Source organism: Solanum tuberosum, unplaced genomic scaffold (assembly GCF_000226075.1).
Source record: "Solanum tuberosum cultivar DM 1-3 516 R44 unplaced genomic scaffold, SolTub_3.0 scf00248, whole genome shotgun sequence".
NCBI lineage: Eukaryota > Viridiplantae > Streptophyta > Magnoliopsida > Solanales > Solanaceae > Solanum > Solanum tuberosum.
This window is the reverse complement of record NW_006239172.1, coordinates 950,691-971,193: the sequence shown is the minus strand read 5'-3', so window position 1 is coordinate 971,193 and position 20,503 is coordinate 950,691. Positions and strand designations below refer to the sequence as shown.

The following is a 20,503-nucleotide window of genomic DNA, read 5'->3' as shown; positions in this document are numbered from 1 at the left end:
ATAATTAATAACTTAAAATATTATTAAAAATCATATAAAAATTTAAATAATTGCTCAAGTTTCAGCCGTATTACATAAATTAGGATAAAAAATAATATATATTGGGCCCCATGCTGGCACGGGGGCCCGTATCTAGTTTATATAATAAATATCGTTTCTAGTCTATCTCTTCTGATGCTAAATAAAGTCTGTGATTATCTTTTAATTTTTTCTACTCAGCACGGGGTGTCGTATCTAGTTTATATAATAAAATATCGTTTCTAGTCTATCTCTTCTGATGCTAAATAAAGTCTGTGATTATCTTTTAATTTTTTCTACTCAGCACGGGGTGTCGTATCTAGTTTATATAATAAAATATCGTTTCTAGTCTATCTCTTCTGATGCTAAATAAAGTCTGTGATTATCTTTTAATTTTTTCTACTCAGCACGGGGTGTCGTATCTAGTTTATATAATAAAATATCGTTTCTAGTCTATCTCTTCTGATGCTAAATAAAGTCTGTGATTATCTTTTAATTTTTTCTACTCAGCACGGGGTGTCGTATCTAGTTTATATAATAAAATATCGTTTCTAGTCTATCTCTTCTGATGCTAAATAAAGTCTGTGATTATCTTTTAATTTTTTCTACTCAGCACGGGGTGTCGTATCTAGTTTATATAATAAAATATCGTTTCTAGTCTATCTCTTCTGATGCTAAATAAAGTCTGTGATTATTTTTTAATTTTTTCTACTAGGTAATGTAAAATTGTTATGTTAACCAAATAAATTGAGACAAATTAATTCAGTTAACCAGAGTTAAGAGTAAAGTACTATTGCAAGAAAATATCAAAGGCAAAAGAAAAGATCATGAAAGAAAATATCAAAGAAAAAGAAGAGGTTACAATCAAACTCCCATAAAACTCCAAAAATAAACATTCAAATTGCAAAAACATCCAATCAAATTGCTCTACTTCACGGGGCCCACGCCGGCTGCATCTCAAACTTTCCCACGTGACATCCCATAACAAATCACCACCGTAACCCTTCTCAAAACTCGACACCTCATCTTTTTCTCTATATTACAATAAAAAAATACATACGTTTCCTTTACGTTATTTCACTACCACTTTCCACTCTCCAATCCCCATACTCTCTGCTCCAATCTTCATTTTGCTTCGTGAATTCATCTTCATCGAATTTCTCGACGCTTCTTCGCTAATTTCCTCGTTACTTCACTAGAAATCGACGTTTCTAGCTGAACTTGAGGTAAATTTCTAGTGATTATACTGTACATTTCGCATAATTTAGGATCGTATTTGATGATATGTTTTACGCTTGATTGATCGAGAACTTAAAGCTTTTTTGATCTGAAATTTGTTTTTTGGCATACTCGAGTTGAGATCCTGGTTAAATCAGTGTTATTTCGATTGAATTTTAGCAAAATTTGGTGTTGATTTTCAGTATTTTCATGGTTTAATGTATATAAACAAGCTTAATTTTTCAAATTCAAGCTCGTTTAACCTTTTAATTACAGCATATTTCTGGAAAAAAGTTTGGTGATTTCTCTAGATGTTTTATTCGAGAAAAAAACAAAAACGAAAAAAGGGGAAATGCTGTTCTGTATGTACAAAAAGTGATTGATCAGCTTTTGGTCACCGACATACATTTGATTAGTACATACACGAGTCATACGAGTATATTTCCGTGTGCACTTTATTGTTTTGAAGGAATTCTGGATTTGGTTGATTCTTTTTTAAAACTTCTAAGTTTTTTTTGTTGCATTTTACTCTAATTAATTGTTCTCTGTGAACTGACAAATACTCACCAGGCACACGTTACAACCTTCATTTGATTATCCGCGAACGGTCCATTGCTTTTGTGTATATTGCTTTTGTATTGACTGATTTTGTATTGTATTAGCAGTGAATTAAGCCAGTGGGAGAATATGAGTAATTCCTTAGGGAATAACTTGCTGTACCAGGGATTCCTAACCTCAACAGTGTTGGAACATAAAAGTAGAATCAGTCCTCCTTGTGTTGGAGGCAATTCTTTGTTTCAACAACAAGTGATCTCGAAATCACCTTTATCAACTGAGTTTCGAGGTAACAGGTTAAAGGTGCAGAAAAAGAAAATACCTATGGAAAAGAAGCGTGCTTTTTCTAGTTCTCCTCATGCTGTACTTACCACTGATACCTCTTCTGAGGTAAATGCTGAACCTACCTGTATGACAAGATGTGATTTTTATGTAGTTACAATTCAATCAACTCATCAATTGGATAATCTTTTCTCATTTACTATTACATAGTTATCCCGTTGCTTGAATGTTTTGGTCATCATTTACAGCATATAGGCAGTTCTCTTCCTCTTTCTGATTTCTTCTGCTTGGGGTTTAGAAACTAACTACTTAGCTTGATTATAGTCTTCCACTTATAGTGTAAACACTGATATCTGAATAACTTTGCATAAATGTGGATGATTCCTATAAGATCACTTGTACTTATCTCGTCCCTTGTTTGTTTCTCTTAATCTTTCATCCCTGCATTATATTTGTTGCTGGAGCAGGACTCTCCTTGAAGATCTGTTGCTATGACAGATCCTTCTAAGTTCTAATATTAAATCATGATTGAGAATAGATGTCTAATTTTTCCTTTCAGTGCTATCATATATAGCCAATAAAAATAAAACTAGAGTTCGTGATAGGAAACAGACACTGAATAGTTTATGTACTATGGGAATGTAATAATGAGGTGAAAACAAAAGACAATGTCATTTATTGGTAAATATAGAGCACAAGACTTATAACTCAGAATCTTCCTCAAAAAGGAAAAAAAGACTTATAACTCAGCATCCGTGATGTTTAATTCACCGTGCAAATATCTTTCTAATATACCTATTTTAAATGTTTTTTCTTTGAACAGCTAGCAGAAAAGTTCAGTCTAGAAGGGAATATTGAGCTACAGGTACACATGTGGGACACTACCTTCGCAAAATGAATTTTTATTATGACTTGCTTGTAAAAGAGGCAGCCTATATGTCTTATGCTGGTCATACAAATTTGCTTCTGCACTATAACAGGTTGATGTTAGGCCTCCCACTTCAGGTGATGTGTCCTTTGTGGATTTTCAAGCTACAAATGGTAGTGATAAACTGTTTTTGCACTGGGGGGCAGTAAAGTTCGGGAAAGAGTAAGTTTAATTGCAAATTGAACTGTCATCATTTTGAGAAACTTAAGCTTGTGATGACTAATCATCCTTATATTATTCTCTATATGATTATCTTAGAACATGGTCTCTTCCTAATGATCGTCCAGATGGGACCAAAGTGTACAAGAACAAAGCACTTAGAACTCCATTTGTTAAAGTAAGTTGGAAATGGTTTTGCTGCTCTCATACATGGATTAAGTTATGATGCAAAATTGATGATTTTTTGTTGTTGAATCTTTACTCTTAGTCTGGCTCTAACTCCATCCTGAGACTGGAGATACGGGGCACTGCTATCGAAGCTATTGAGTTTCTCATATATGATGAAGCCTACGATAAATGGTAAATGAGTATCTTTGTGAAGGAACAGCATAGCATTTTGGTTAAAGAGCTGCATAGATTTCACTTTTCTTTCTTCTTCAGGATAAAGAATAATGGTGGCAATTTTCGTGTCAAATTGTCAAGAAAAGAGATACGAGGCCCAGATGTTTCAGTTCCTGAGGAGCTTGTACAGATCCAATCATATTTGAGGTGGGAGAGGAAGGGAAAACAGAATTACACCCCTGAGAAAGAGAAGGCAAGTAACTTATTCCTTTAGTCCCACACCTTTCTGGGGAAGTCATACTGCAAATTGTTGGTAGCTAACATCACTGAGTTGATCATTTCAAATTTTCAAGCCTTTTATTTTCCACTGAAAGCTGAGCATTTTGACATTGGCATATATTGTAATTCTCAACCCTAGTTCAGGATTTCTATGGAAGTTAGCTTGTCAACTATAATCCTGTGCATTCCTATCCATGAACACAACAACCAGCTGATCTTTGTTGTTGTTATTTGCATGCTTTCTCAGAATATGTCAACTGGTTGTTTGGTTCATGGATAGGAAGCCATAGGACTATTATTGCTCCCTCTTGCACATAGACAGCTACTAAGGAGGCAAGGGATTGCTTTCTGATCTCCATTTCGCCCATGTTAAATAGGGTGGGGTTGGTTTTAGGGAAAATTTTATACAAGACTAGTGGTGGCTCAAGTCTACCATGAAATTGTTGTTTTAATTTAAAAAATGCTAGTCTTAGAGTCAACAATTAGGCTTTAAATTTTAATCAAGTACAATCAGTAAGCCGACTTTGACATGAAATCAAGTGTACAGTCTATGAATGAGTATGACCAGTTCTTTTCTTTGTTTCCTTTTTTTAAGGTAAGAAAGGCAAGACTAATATCCAGTAATAGTTTAAGTAATAATCAGTCGTTACATAAAATGGGTCTTTTCGTCGTTAGCTAACAATAGATTCAAACAATACTATACAATATAATTTAAGTAATAATCAAAACAAACATTGTATTTAAACTACCAATACAGTACAACGGGTAACAACCATCCAAACAAGGTGTAAAGAAATGTTATGTTTGTTCATTTTCAACTGTTCTTTTCAAGCTCTAAATTCTAATCATGTTGCTGCTACTCAGATATATTCTTTCCTTATTTGGGATATCCTATCCTCCACTGCTGTTAGACACTTCTGTTATCTACTTAGTTACGGATACTGTCTGTTGTGTATTTCAGGAGGAATATGAGGCTGCTCGAACTGAGCTACAGGAGGAAATAGCTCGTGGTGCTTCCATACAGGACATTCGAGCAAGGCTAACAAAAACTAATGATAAAAGTCAAAGCAAAGAAGAGCCTCTTCATGTAACAAAGAGTGAAATACCTGATGACCTTGCCCAAGCACAAGCTTACATTAGGTGGGAGAAAGCAGGAAAGCCGAACTATCCTCCAGAAAAGCAAATTGTAAATGCTGAACTTTTCTTACAGTTTATGTAGTGTGTGTATATGTCTAGGCGCATAAATCTGGGTATTCTGTCTTCTATAGATGTGAGACTTTGATCAAGCATTGTTTTATTAACAGGAAGAACTCGAAGAAGCAAGAAGAGAATTGCAACTTGAGCTTGAGAAAGGCATTACCCTTGATGAGTTGCGGAAAAAGATTACAAAAGGGGAGATAAAAACTAAGGCGGAAAAGCACGTGAAAAGAAGCTCTTTTGCCGTTGAAAGAATCCAAAGAAAGAAGAGAGACTTTGGGCAGCTTATTAATAAGTATCCTTCCAGTCCTGCAGTACAAGTACAAAAGGTCTTGGAAGAACCACCAGCCTTATCTAAAATTAAGCTGTATGCCAAGGAGAAGGAGGAGCAGATTGATGATCCGATCCTAAATGAAAAGATCTTTAAGGTCGATGATGGGGAGCTACTGGTGAGTGCTAACTTATTCTTGACTGTAACCACTAATCTCAGAAGCTAGTTTGAATGCATATTGAGAATCTTCCATTGTCTCCACATTTTAAGGTACTGGTAGCAAAGTCCTCTGGGAAGACAAAAGTACATCTAGCTACAGATCTGAATCAGCCAATTACTCTTCACTGGGCATTATCCAAAAGTCGTGGAGAGTGGATGGTAAGAATAAAAATCGTGCACATCTTGCAATTGAAAAAACCAAAGAAGCAAGATATAAAACCTTCCTATACCCTACCTATATTGAGTAATCAGTGACCATTTACATTTTCAGGTACCACCTTCAAGCATATTGCCTCCTGGATCAATTATTTTAGACAAGGCTGCCGAAACACCTTTTTCCGCCAGTTCTTCTGATGGTCTAACTTCTAAGGTGTGCTAAACGAATAACTCCTTTAGATTATATAAATGATTGTCTTAAAGATTCAAAAAGGAGGAAAAAAAGAAGTAAAACCTTTCTATCCAGTATGCTGTGTAATCAATTACATTTTCAGAAACCACCTTCAAATATATTGATGCCTGGGTCCGATACATTAGACAATGGTGCAGAAATCCCCATTTCAGACAGTTCTTCTGATGTTATAACTTCTATGGTATAACATATAAGTAGTTCCTTAGATGATGTCAACTGTTCAACTGTGGACAAAACATTGTATAACACTCAAGGTTTGTTCTACGGAATCAATTTTTCAGGTACAATCTTTGGATATAGTAATTGAAGATGGCAATTTTGTGGGGATGCCATTTGTTCTTTTGTCTGGTGAAAAATGGATTAAGAACCAAGGGTCGGATTTCTATGTTGACTTCAGTGCTGCATCCAAATTAGCACTCAAGGTTTCTATGCTTCTTAATCTCTTAAACATCACTTGTTATACATTTGGATTGGCGTTTTGGTATTCGCTTGGCTTGTTATCTGTTTCGTTGCTTTTGAAATGGAGTATGACAATTCTTCTCCCATTAGGCTGCTGGGGATGGCAGTGGAACTGCAAAGTCTTTACTGGATAAAATAGCAGATATGGAAAGTGAGGCTCAGAAGTCATTTATGCACCGGTGAGCAGATCTCTTTTTTGGCTCCCATCTCTGACTTAGCCTCTTTACTTTTTTCTGTGTTTCAGTTTCAAGTTCTTAACTTGTCTTTCATGTTATTGAGAATTTCTTGGATTCAGCCCAGACCGATGGGCTGCAGTAGATTGATGAACTGGGTAAGATAGTCTAGTTATGATGACACCTGTAGATATTGGGACATGAAAAGGCAGAATGGGTATAGAGCATTCACATAGCAACCCCAACTAATCTAGGTTAAGGCATAGTTGATTGATTGACTGAGAGTCTGTCTAAATTCCTGCTCTACCTTTAAAGATAAGTGCACACTAATAGTTCCTGCTTTGGCATTTCTTGTCAATATTTTGTGGACATGTTTAACCTATTTGCATAATAGAACCTAGTACTGGCAAAGATAATGAGGAAATCAGTTTATAATTTGGAAGCCTGCATTGTGTGGTTTTTTTCAAATGTATGATTTCTAATTGGTTGCCAAAAGATGTGCCGAGTTTTAACATCACATCATATTTTACTTTCAACAGGTTTAATATTGCTGCTGACTTGATAGAAGATGCCACTAGTGCTGGTGAACTTGGTTTTGCTGGAATTCTTGTATGGATGAGGTTCATGGCTACAAGGCAACTGATATGGAACAAAAACTATAACGTAAAACCACGGTAAATCTCTTCTTATATTTACTTCTATATATACCTTTTTTATCCTTGAACTTCAGGTTCGTTTCCTCCATTATAATGCCAACATAATGAAGTATGAGTCTTGATTTCTTTCATTAATCTTGTCCTTTGTATTCAAGTTGCAGAAACATTCATGTCGTTGTGAGTGTCAAGCATTCCGATTTGACTGTTCCTAATGTCTTTGTTGTTACAGTGAAATAAGCAAGGCTCAGGACAGACTTACAGACTTGTTGCAGAATGCTTTCACCAGTCACCCTCAATACCGTGAAATTTTGCGGATGATTATGTCAACTGTTGGACGTGGAGGTGAAGGGGATGTAGGACAGCGAATTAGGGATGAAATTTTGGTCATCCAGGTTCATATATATCTTTTATCTTCACACCGGTGTTTCTATTGATAGACAGGGGTATCTAGTTTCCTTAAGTGAATAGCATGTTGATAAGAGTTCTTTTCCTATTTTCAGAGGAAAAATGACTGCAAGGGTGGTATGATGGAAGAATGGCATCAGAAATTGCATAATAATACTAGTCCTGATGATGTTGTGATCTGTCAGGTAGTGAGAATGCAGAGGGAATATTGATGAAACTTCTTTCCCAGAAGTAGTTTAACGATGTACTTCTTTTGCAGGCATTGATTGACTACATCAAGAGTGATTTTGATCTTGGTGTTTATTGGAAAACCCTGAATGAGAACGGAATAACAAAAGAGCGTCTTTTGAGTTATGACCGTGCTATCCGTTCTGAACCGAATTTTAGAGGAGATCAAAAGAATGGTCTTTTGCGTGATTTAGGTCACTATATGAGAACATTGAAGGTTAAACACCACTATCCCTTTTATTGAATTTCCTCACTCAGTCTTGTTTGTGTCTATTTATCTGATGCCTGGTTTGGGAGTCGATGGATAACTGGATGTTGTTACCCCTATTCTCGCCTGCTTTTCTTTTGTTTGTCCTTTTTGCATCTATATGTGGATCCTGTTTTGCATAATTTAAGTTAGTAGACACTGAAAATTTGCAGATGTACCCTTTCTGTGCCATTTCTCAACGTATCTGTCAGACTAGTATTCCCTGCCCTGGGTTGAGATTTATCTTTTTCCTTTATAGACTTCACGTAAATATGCACATCTATGCTGGTTATGTTAAACTTTCAAGGGGCTTCAGAATGTCATTTGAAGTATATATGATCTAATGATGTAATGTGAGATCAGTAGCTGTTTTGATAGGAAAGAAATAAGTAGGCACCAAATAAATCAAGCTGACTTAGAACTAATGGTTTCCCTAAAGAGGTGTGATTCTCTTTGTCTTGAGGATATTTGTTGGTGACTTGTAAAAGTCCACCACACGTCGAAGGACCTGGACCAGGTCCTTTGACACAATATAAAACAGTAAAGAAGGTAAAAACACAAAGACAACAAGGATGTTTACGTGGAAACCTCCTTGCTCAAAGGAGGAGAAAACCACGACCTGTCACACAGGATTTCTCAACTGCTCTTCATTAACTCCAAGCAACCCGTGATTACAGACTCCAATAATCACTCAAGGATTAAGCTCTTAACCCTACTACTTGCAACAACTCTATTACAAGATGAATCAAAGCAATAATTATGTTGCCTACTATATTAACTAGCTCTAGTTAACATAGACTTCAACAATACACTACACAGCTAACTCTAACTATGTTTATCGTCAACTGAGAATATAAATGACACGATCTAAGTTCCTTTATAACTTAGGATTAGATCTTACAATGTTACGACTCACAACACGACTTTCAAATAAACAACTCGAGACACTCTAGTCCCTTGCTGTTCTTGAGAGCTGTTTTTACTGGAGAGTAATTGCCTTTTGAAAGTTCTTGAATCACTCAAAAACTAGGTTGTTTCATGTCAACAAAGGTATATATCAGTAGAGACAAAACAACCTAGTGCGAGCCCATCGGCTAAGAGCTCTGTCCTCGTTTCCCGCGCCCACCAACCATGACAGTGTTGGCAGCTTTTACAGCTGTTCTCCATTCGTTCTAGGACGGGCATTACTCATGGGATCAGGTCCCATTGTTTGTTAAATCATCAAAACTACAAAGTAACATTTGTGTATTGGAGAAGTTTCACTTATAAACGTGTGCTTGATTATCTATTTAACTTGAGAGGACTTAGGTCATGTACCTCCTAAGATCATTTCTATAGAGCTTGAAGACCTCCGTTTAATGGTGATCCATTTGCAGGCTGTTCATTCAGGTGCAGATCTTGAGTCTGCTATTGCAAACTGCATGGGCTACAAAACTGAGGTAATGCTGTCTACAAGAAACTTAGTCTTTCTACTTCGCAACTTTCATCTTAGATAGTGATTACTTATCATCAGGGAGAAGGCTTTATGGTTGGAGTTCAGATAAATCCTGTATCAGGCTTGCCATCTGGCTTTCAGGTAGTACTTGTCAACCTGCATCCTATTTGTGTATTGCTGGTTCTAGAATTGATTCATGTCATATCAATCCTACAAATAGGGCCTCCTCCATTTTGTCTTAGACCATGTGGAAGATAAAAATGTGGAAACTCTTCTTGAGGTAACTCCAACTTTCTTGTACTTCTGTTTTCATTTGCTTAATACAAGGTACTTCCCACTAAATTTTCTCTTTCTGAAATTCTTGTGTGTGTAGGGATTGCTAGAGGCTCGTGAGGAGCTTAGGCCCTTGCTTCTCAAACCAAACAACCGTCTAAAGGATCTGCTGTTTTTGGACATAGCACTTGATTCTACAGTTAGAACAGCAGTAGAAAGGGGATATGAAGAATTGAACAACGCTAATCCTGAGGTACACTATGTTAAATGTTTCTCACAGTTTTAAAATCAAGTTTCTTTGTCTAAATGTGTTTCATTAATTTCAAAACTTAACGTTGCTCTCTTCACGGTCATGCTACTTTTTTCACAGAAAATCATGTACTTCATCTCCCTCGTTCTTGAAAATCTCGCACTCTCTGTGGACGATAATGAAGATCTTGTTTATTGCTTGAAGGTAATTATAAATAGTTTAGGGGTTGTTTGGTAGAGCGTATAAGAATAATGCTAAATACAGTGCTTGCATTAGCAATGCATGTATTAGTTATGCTTGCATTAATTATACGTAGATTATTTTTATGCTTTGTTTGGTTTGATGCATTAAAAATAGCATGCATTGCATACAATTTTTATTTACAAAGATACCCTCCACTATTATGGTGAAAGGATGTAAGAAAGGTTTTGAGGGGCAACTAGGTCTTTAATCATGCTAATGCATGCATTAAAACTATTGGCATTACTAATACCTAGAAATCCGTAGTATTAGTAATACAAACCTTAATACACAATAGAGTTATAACTAATGCAAGAATTAGTTATGCATATGTTGGAAAAGAGTACCAAACAAGATACTAGTAATACACAAGGCTAATGCATGCATTATTTTTCCTAATACACTCTACCAAACGACCCCTTAGTGTGCTGTTGTTCCTTCGCTAGATGTACTGATTTATCTTAAATATTCAATAATTTTAGGTCTGAACTGCTTTGCTTTGAGCAGAAAAAAGAATTTAAATTCATTGAAAAAATTTCATTACGTCCTGTACAAAAGTTCAATTACACAGCTCTGTTGATCGAAACATCTTTTTGTTTATAAAGGGATGGAATCAAGCTCTTTCAATGTCCAATGGTGGAGACAACCATTGGGCTTTATTTGCAAAAGCTGTACTTGACAGAACCCGTCTTGCACTTGCAAGCAAGGCAGAGTGGTACCATCACTTATTGCAGCCATCTGCCGAATATCTAGGATCAATCCTTGGGGTGGACCAATGGGCTGTATGTTTTCTGTCACTCAAAACATTACTTACACTTTCAGCACAGAAATATCATAATAATTTGCCTGTGTGATTATTGGATGCAGTTGAACATATTTACTGAAGAAATTATACGTGCTGGATCAGCAGCTTCATTATCCTCTCTTCTTAATAGACTCGATCCCGTGCTTCGGAAAACTGCAAATCTAGGAAGGTTGTTAGATTTTCATACCTCTATATGCTCTGAGATATTGTTAATAGCATGTTAAGAAGATGTGCACTCATATGAACTATTTACTAGTCTAAATAAACTGTGTCAGTTTCGAGTGGTATACTTGTGTGCATTAATATAAAAAGATCAATTTTCTTGGTCTAGAAATATAGGTAAGTCCTACTTACAGAGAGAGAGAGAGAGAGAGAGAGAGAGAGAGAGAGCGAGAGAGAGAGAGAGAGCGAGAGAGAGAGAGAGAGAGCGAGAGAGAGAGAGAGCGAGAGAGAGAGAGAGCGAGAGAGAGAGAGAGCGAGAGAGAGAGAGAGCGAGAGAGAGAGAGAGAGAGAGAGAGAGAGATTTTATGTTGTAAATCAGTAAGAGAACATTGCAACTAGAGATACAAGAAAATAGATATTCCTTTTTTGTTTCCATGTAAGTGTCTGAGGAGAGGAGAGAATATTCTGACATGGTTATTTCTCTAATGCAACTCTCTTCCTCTTATAATAGTTGGCAGATTATCAGTCCAGTTGAAGCCGTTGGATATGTTGTCGTTGTGGATGAGTTGCTTTCAGTTCAGAATGAAATCTACGAGAAGCCCACGATCTTAGTAGCAAACTCTGTTAAAGGAGAGGAGGAAATTCCTGATGGTGCTGTTGCCCTGATAACACCAGACATGCCAGATGTTCTTTCACATGTTTCTGTTCGAGCTAGAAATGGGAAGGTAGTTTCTTCTATTAAAAATTGTTTAGAGTGTTAAAATAAGTTTATGCTGTATGTATTATTGAAGGAAACTTCTGTTAGGTTTGCTTTGCTACATGCTTTGATCCCAATATATTGGCTGACCTCCAAGCAAAGGAAGGAAGGATTTTGCTCTTAAAGCCTACACCTTCAGACATAATCTATAGGTAAACTCAATTATTAGTGCGTCTTTCTCAAAACCTTATTAACTATTTGAAATGTCAAACAAATATTTCCTTGACCATGATTTTCGCAGGTAAATGTTAGCTTGTTTTAATCCTAAAATTTTGTGCTTTAACACTGTTTTGTAATGTATGCCTTAAAGTTCTAAATTTTTGTTTTGGGAAAGATGAATGAACTCGTGAACCACAAACAAAATTCTCTTTCATAGGAAATACTTTCTGTTTTGGACACAACTCATTTCTGTCTAAAGTGCAAATATATATGAGTGGCATTTTATCGGTTATTATTCTTTTCTTTTTATCTGGTTTTGCTTTTTGGCATCTGATAGTGAGGTGAATGAGATTGAGTTCCAAAGTTCAAGTAACTTGGTAGAAGCTGAAACTTCAGCAACACTTAGATTGGTGAAAAAGCAATTTGGTGGTTGTTACGCAATATCAGCAGATGAATTCACAAGTGAAATGGTGAGGTTTGCAATATTGACTGTGATTAGAAAACTAAACTGATTTCTCCGCCTTTTTTGTTGACCTAAATGATTGAAGCTGCTGATCTTGATTCTGGAACACATTTCTCAAATTTGTATGATAATGATTTATCTAGGTTGGAGCTAAATCACGTAATATTGCATATCTGAAAGGAAAAGTGCCTTCCTCGGTGGGAATTCCTACGTCAGTAGCTCTTCCATTTGGAGTCTTTGAGAAAGTACTTTCAGACGACATAAATCAGGTTCTTTTCCATTTACTTGTCAAAACAATATCAGCTTATTTTCCATTTATATTTTCACTTGTCCTTGTATAATCTTACTTAAATTCTGGTAAATAAAATAAATAGATAAATAAAAGAATTAAAAATATTAAAGAAAGAAGTTCACGTTTTCTTTAAAAACTTTTTATCCTTCCTATATGAAATTTCTGTCATTAAGATATAACATTTATTTTAAGGTCAATTGCTATTTTCTTAATAGTTTTGTACTTCTTGTATATAGTTTTATTAATTGACGCGAGAAACACATGCAAAGCCGTACTCTAAAACAGTTGAAGAAAAAGAAAGGAGAAGAAGAAATAGAAAAGAAGAAAAGGGAAAGAGATCTAAGTAAAGTTATGACACTTGAGCCTAACTCAACCCCAAAAGCTTGCCAACGAGAGGAGGATTGTATCCCACTCATTGCCAGACCCTATTGGAGCATGGATTACATAACATGGGGGCCCAAATAGGGGGGAGGGGGAGATTGCCCTAGGCTTTGATACTATGTAAAGATATGAAACTTGAGCTTAACTCAAGCCCAAAAATTAGTACATGATGGGAAGATTGCCTGAATCTATAGAAGCAAGCCATCATTCCATACCCCAACCAATGTGGGATTCTAACTCACCCTAAATAAGGATCTTTTGAGTTGTCATAACAAAATAAAAGAGAATCATTTTTGGTAATTGCACAGTTCTCTTCCCGGTTCATTGGATCTTTAAGACGGAGAAGGATATTAAAGAGAAAAGAAAAAGATATCTAAAATAAAGACTGTTTTCTGTTATCATAATAAAGCAAAGAGAATCATTTTTGATAATTGTACAATTTGTTTCCTGGATCATGGGATCTTTCTATACGAATTTTGGCACTTTACAATGTGACATTTGAGATGGGTTTCTCATCCTCCTATCTGCCTTTCTCTCTTTTGCTTTATGTGTTTCTGAGAATGATACCAATTGATGGAACTGTTTTTAAAATTCACAGGGAGTGGCAAAAGAGTTGCAAATTCTGACGAAAAAACTATCTGAAGGAAACTTCAGCGCTCTTGGTGAAATTCGCACAACGATTTTAGATCTTTCAGCACCAGCTCAATTGGTATCTTTGTTTATTCTCTTTGTTTCTGATTTATTGTTCCTTAATGTAACTTACTGAAACTTTTGTAGCTGAGAAGACATTTGAATTCTCTAATGGGTGCTTTAATTCTCTTTTCATCAACCTACCAAGCTAGGAAATTTTTTTCTTTTGATTCAATCCCTTCAGACGTGTTTATTAGTCATAAAAAGAAATTCACGACCTGGATAATAGATACCTTGATCATTTTTTCAAAGGCATCCGGCTTTACTACATCAGAGAAGATTGATATCTTTGGCCAACACACTTGTCATCATACTTTTATAGGTCAAAGAGCTGAAGGAAAAGATGCAGGGTTCTGGCATGCCTTGGCCTGGTGATGAAGGTCCAAAGCGGTGGGACCAAGCATGGATGGCCATAAAAAAGGTAAACCTTCTATAGCATTCCTTAATATCTGAAATTCTGTAGCTCAAATCTTGATGTGACAGGTAGCAGGCTATAGACAAATAGTAATATTTTACATTGAACCCTTTGTTTGTCAAGGATTTCGTGAAATACGAGTTCATTCTTGGAGTGCTAGGTGTATCTGGCTTTTCAAAGATTTCATTTATATGTTGTTTCTTGAAATACTGGCATCTTTGGAGATTTTACTTGTTACGTTTATATCATTTGATCTTTTCAAGATAACCTTTTCCGATAAAAGGGAAGAAATTTTTACTCCTCGCCGTTACATTTCTATCCAGTAGGTGGACATGCATTTTCATATTTTATGTTCTCCAGGTGTGGGCTTCAAAATGGAATGAGAGAGCATACTTCAGCACAAGGAAGGTGAAACTGGATCATGACTATCTGTGCATGGCTGTCCTTGTTCAAGAAATAATAAATGCTGATTATGCATTTGTCATTCACACAACCAACCCATCTTCCGGAGACGACTCAGAAATATATGCCGAGGTAATGTCAGATCAACGGTTTTTATCATTGTATTGGATTTTAATTGAACATTAAAAATGAACTATATCCTACCTTAGCAGCTGTCCTCTTCCTCAATTTCTGCTTCCTCTGTCTGCCATTATCTTGACAAGTAACCATATTTCTTAAGGTAGATCATTAATTGAAATTAGCTTGGACAGGAGGCGTAAAAAGGAAATCACTAAAGCATGACGTCTTGGAATATGTTTGCTTCCATAAAGGGAAAAGGGTGCTTATGTCTTTCCTTCTGTACAGGTGGTCAGGGGCCTTGGGGAAACACTTGTTGGAGCTTATCCAGGACGTGCTTTGAGTTTTATCTGCAAGAAAAAGGATCTCAACTCTACTCAAGTGAGTATTGGTGCCTGTTGATCTTTCAGAGTCACATTTACCTTTTGTAGACCCCTTATATATCCTCCCTTCCACCTGACCTCCTCTGAAATCTTCATTTTTAAGATAGATGAGTAGCTATTTAGTGTCCAAGCAGATGTCGTAGGGGCTTCTATTGATAGTAATTAAATGGGAAAGAGTGAGATTCTCACCTTTGTTCTGAATCTTCTGATGGATCTAAAAATACTTGCAGGTGTTAGGTTACCCAAGCAAACCGATCGGCCTTTTCATAAAAAGATCTATCATCTTCCGATCTGATTCCAATGGGGAAGATTTGGAAGGTTATGCCGGTGCTGGCCTCTACGACAGGTAACTTCTCTCATAGGTTTTCAGTTGGTGAACTTTTTTAAGACAGCTACTCAGTTACCATTTTCCTAGTTTTGGGTAGATGAATAATGCAGCTTTTTCGGAAGTTAATATTTTGGATTCTCTGTCTATATATATATATATATATCACAGAAGGACAACCAATAAAGATTAAAGCAACCCTATATATCACAACACGTCCCTTTATACACACTCCTGATCTGAGCTCTTTATTTTTCCCCAAGAGGGCATATATACTGCATATGCTTCAATTTCATAGCAGTTCTATTTGTAACAAAATACTTTGATTTCAACTTTTATAGCATCACCATAACAGCTTACGTATTGGTTTACTGCAGTGTACCAATGGATGAGGAGGAAAAAGTTGTAATTGATTACTCTTCCGATCCATTGATAACTGATGGTAACTTCCGCCAGACAATCCTGTCCAGCATTGCTCGTGCTGGACATGCTATCGAGGAGCTATATGGCTCTCCTCAAGACATCGAGGGTGTAGTGAGGGATGGAAAGATTTATGTCGTTCAGACAAGACCTCAGATGTGATCATATTCTCGTTGTATGTTGTTCAGAGAAGACCACAGATATGATCATATTCTCATGGTATCAGATCTGTGACCACTTACCTCCCATGAAGTTGCCTGTATGATTATACGTGATCCAAAGCCATCACATCATGTTCACCTTCAGCTATTGGAGGAGAAGTGAGAAGTAGGAATTGCAATATGAGGAATAATAAGAAAAACTTTGTGAAAGCTAAATTAGCTGGGTATGATATAGGGAGAAATGTGTAAACATTGTACTATATATAGTATACACACGCATTATGTATTGCATTATGCACTGAATAATATCGCAGCATCAAAGAAGAAATCCTTTGGGTGGTTTCAATTGCCCTATTAGCAGCTTGCATTGGTGATTTGCTTGTGATACTTTAGTCTATTAGTTCGGTAAAAATCAGAGATACTTTATATGTTTCATAAGAACAATTTGCGGAATGTAAAGTAACTGGATTTTTACGTGGAAAGCACCCGACTCACAAGGATGAAAAATCACAACCTTCACCTTAGCAGGATTTGTCTTAAACTTCACTTAAACTATGATCCTTAACAAAACAATGATTTGTTCAAGATTTTTGATTGAGTCCTCTCCGAGTTACCCTTAACTCGGAGCTGAAATTTTTAAAGATTTTTACATAAAAACAATGATTTTTGAAAAGGTGGAAATAGGTACAATTCAATAACAATCCTCACTCAACAAACTAGAATTGAAGAACATTGTGATACATGTACATGAAATGTGTACTCCAACCTATTCCTTTTTTTTTTTTTGGTTTCTGTGTTCGGTACCCACGGAGCCCGAGTAAATCCGGATTTGCGCGGGGAAGTCCCACATTGGGGGGTAAAGTGCTCCCTAACAAAGGTGAATCCGTACCCAAGGGGGCTTGAACCCCAGACCTCTTGGTTAAGGATAAAGGAGTACTTACCACTCTACCACAACCCTTGTTGGTCAACCTGTTCCTTTAAGTCACACTTGAATGGTTAGACATGAATATAAGAATGATCATTATATGGTTTGATTTTTGTTATCCTCCTAGTATAGGTGTCTGAGTCTCTTTAATAAAGGACTATATTTATAATAATACAAACACTTTTTTTTAGGATTAGTATTCCTTAAGAAAGAAGCGTTTGAGTTGGAGGTAAACTCATTGCTTCACACAACTGGATTTATGCAGCATTTATGAGTTCTATTATGTGTAAATATCATCCAAGATTTCCCCATAGACTTCCATATTCCTATGATCCTTTATTCTTAGTTTAACTTATAGAAATCTTACTAGTTTATGAGCTAATTATCTGATGAAGACATATCTCACAACTCTAGGATCTAATTTCTCATGAGAGGTCCCGGTTACATAGATATAACACACACCCAAAAATGGAGATAAAGATCAAGAATCTATTAACATATTTACTAATCTCAATATTAAAAATATAGCATCCCACTTTTCTTTACTATCCAGGACTTCAATACATTTAGAAATTAGGTAGAAGAATAAAGTTGTTATGTATTCTAGTTTGCAATAATACAAATTTTATCTGATTTTGGTGCTTCCATATACGTTCAGATACAAGGAGTCAAAATTAGGTGTTTTGTTCTAGATACACTGCATCCAAATATATTCACATGTATTTGAGATACATAACAATCTTGCTCACCACCAGTTGCCTAGCCACATATAGCCCAAGGTGACCAATCGGACACTCTTTGTCGAAAAATTATACTATGTATTAGAAAATTGTACTAAATTTACAAGTCAAAAACTATTTTTCATACATATATATTAAATCTTGGACACCCTTCACGAGATTTCTGAGTCCGTCACTCCAGATACACGCTAATCACACCATATACATACAAATACTGAAATCCACATTTCGAAAGGTCGCCATTTTTTGTAGAAAAAAAAGCCCTAAATTATTGAAGGAGAATTAAGAAGAAGAAGAGAGGTGTAAAGTTTGTTGAATCTCCCCAAAAAAATGGAAGGATTTTGATTGTATTGATTTTATTTTTTTTTGCATGCGCTAGAATATTGCAAAGTTATTGCAAGTGCGATTTCCTCCTCAATTTATTGGTTTCAGTTGCATTTTTTAACTAGTTAGACTTTATGTATTTGATTATTATGTGTCTCGGATACATGTATTTGGAAGCGACAGATACATGTATTTGAGGTGAAAAATATGGTACGATTCTCCATTAAGCAAATTGAAAGAAAGAAAGATAATTAGGTACTAAACTAGTAAGATTTGTGTTGTTTAATCTTATATATATCTCGAAGTATAAATACAATCCACTTTTCTTTTCTTTTTTCACTCAAAATCATTTTTATTCTTTGGAAAGATAGGGGTTCAAACACAATTTTTTTTAATCAAATCCTGAAAAATTACTTTTCAAGTGAATTGTCAAACAAAAACTACTTTTCTCAATAAATAAAAGTTATTTTGATAAAAAGTGTTTTCCAAAAAAATACATTTTTGGAGAAACATGGTGTGGATGGGCCTGTAGGTCTGGACCAAGATTTCATTTTGGGCCTAACATCAGGATGGATAAGTTGACTTTAAAGTTGAATTACTCTCCAATTCCACTTGAAAGTAAGTGGGCTGATCTTGACAGGATATGAAGACTAGATCCACTTGAAAATGTTCTTTTCTATTAATTCCACTAAAACATCACTATGCACATATTGCTATCAAGTCAATCTTCTCATGTCCACTACACCTCCTGAAAAATTCTAAATTTTGAAAATTGCAACTTCACACTTTTACCTCATATTTTCTTTGGAAAAATCTACCGACCATATCTGTAAAATGTATTAGATATCTTTATCTCTTTGATTATGGACCTAGTAGCTTTGGTCCTAATTGCATACATATTTGTTTTAAAATATTCATTACATATGTACAAGTTATTAATTCAGAATCAATAACTTTGAAGGGTCATTAGAATCCTCAATTCATGATAAGTCTCAAATCTTGACTCTAGGGCGGGGAGGTAGCCCATATGCGGATTCGATTGAACTCAGTAGATTTTGCTTAAATAATGTATTTATGTTATAAATTCATTAAATACGTACAAATATTACATTTAGAATCCAATTATTATCACTCAAAACCGTCATTATAAAACTCAGAACACATAAAGTTGAAATCGTAGCTTCACTTATGAGTTGACTCCACTTTTTGCCTTTATCTTTCAAAGTCTTTGTGGTGCCTTTTCATTTTGTTTGGTTTGAATTGGAATATTTATTACTTGAGAACTAAGCTTTTACATTGGCTATTTGCTATGTTTTGGCAAAGGCTAGGTCAAAAAGGAAGTAGTCCTTAAGACTTCTTTTTGGTAAATATATGTTAATTAGAGCTCTTTTGCATTAGATTAAAGTCATGAAATACATAATTAGGAACCAAATTTTAAAATTTGAAATGAATTGTTGAAGAGACAAGATGGTTGTGTAATAAAAGAAATGACTAATTATAGTGATGATATAAGGAGGAGCATGTGCATGCAATGACTCAAAAGAAGTTTCCCCTAATGATGGGCTTTCATGAATGCAAGCAAATCTTAAAAGAGAATGAGAATTTGTGTACATAGCATGAGGGACATCATAATCATGTTGATGCAAGAAGCTGGACATGGTCCCTTCATTAAGATCCTCCAAGCATGAAACCACACATAAGAATTTTGTCAATTCTTTTAATCCCATGTTTTTGACCATTAAATAGTGAGGTAACATCGATAGGATCTCAGAGATTTCATGTTCGAATTTTAAATTAAAAAAATTGATAAAACACACTTTTTTCTTTAGTAAATTCTACATGAAACGAATAATTAGTGGATCCTGAATACTAGATGCATAAAGTGAAAAAAAAAATATTTTATCAAAAATGGAAAAGGACAAGGGGAACAAGTTATTTTGGAATTGATTATTCCGAGATAAGATATCTTGGGATAAGTTATTTCACCATGTATATGAGATAACTTATCACATCACTAAGGTATAAATAGTGGGATAAATAATCTCAGGATTGCTTAACCTCCAACCAAACGCAGAATTAAATAATTCTACATTTTATTCTAAAAATTATTATACCTCATACTTCACACTAGGGGTGTTCACGGTTAGGATAAAAACCGATCCAAACCGAAAAACCAAACCAAACCGATAAAATAAAACCGATTTTATTTGAGTTTGGTTTGGTTTGGTTTTAGATTTTTGAAAACCGATAGTATTTGATTTGGTTATGGTTTTATTTGAAAAAAATCGAAGAAATAACCGAACCGAACCGATGAATTATATACATATATTTTATTAATA

At 35.4% G+C, this 20,503-nt stretch overlaps 1 protein-coding gene across 2 annotated transcripts; it reads left to right on the top strand.

The window, feature by feature from the left end:
• The first annotated feature begins 1,074 nt into the window (after window positions 1-1,074).
• On the top strand, window positions 1,075-16,532 carry R1 (starch-granule-bound R1 protein). 2 transcript variants are annotated; one of them, XM_006357557.2, is made up of 34 exons: window positions 1,075-1,244; window positions 1,899-2,181; window positions 2,897-2,938; window positions 3,054-3,163; window positions 3,260-3,338; window positions 3,429-3,520; window positions 3,602-3,755; window positions 4,743-4,967; window positions 5,086-5,427; window positions 5,520-5,627; window positions 5,740-5,838; window positions 6,159-6,299; window positions 6,427-6,515; window positions 7,049-7,183; window positions 7,395-7,557; window positions 7,666-7,755; window positions 7,830-8,015; window positions 9,422-9,484; window positions 9,559-9,621; window positions 9,701-9,760; window positions 9,854-10,006; window positions 10,124-10,207; window positions 10,849-11,025; window positions 11,111-11,217; window positions 11,722-11,935; window positions 12,016-12,119; window positions 12,464-12,596; window positions 12,733-12,858; window positions 13,861-13,971; window positions 14,275-14,373; window positions 14,728-14,901; window positions 15,175-15,267; window positions 15,500-15,615; window positions 15,972-16,532. In XM_006357557.2, the coding sequence occupies exons 2-34, from the start codon at window positions 1,924-1,926 to the stop codon at window positions 16,174-16,176; spliced, it is 4,395 nt and encodes a 1,464-aa protein (XP_006357619.1). In that variant the 5' UTR covers window positions 1,075-1,244; window positions 1,899-1,923; the 3' UTR covers window positions 16,177-16,532.
• Window positions 16,533-20,503: the final 3,971 nt, after the last annotated feature.

What these genes read in the sequence shown, in the direction of transcription:
- R1 (XM_006357557.2), top strand. Translation starts at nt 1,924, where the DNA reads ATGAGTAATTCCTTAGGGAATAACTTGCTGTACCAGGGATTCCTAACC. An exon ending in CCACTGATACCTCTTCTGAG is followed by an intron (nt 2,182 to 2,896) that starts GTAAATGCTGAA and finishes TTCTTTGAACAG; the next exon opens with CTAGCAGAAAAGTTCAGTCT. An exon ending in ATCTTGTTTATTGCTTGAAG is followed by an intron (nt 10,208 to 10,848) that starts GTAATTATAAAT and finishes TTGTTTATAAAG; the next exon opens with GGATGGAATCAAGCTCTTTC.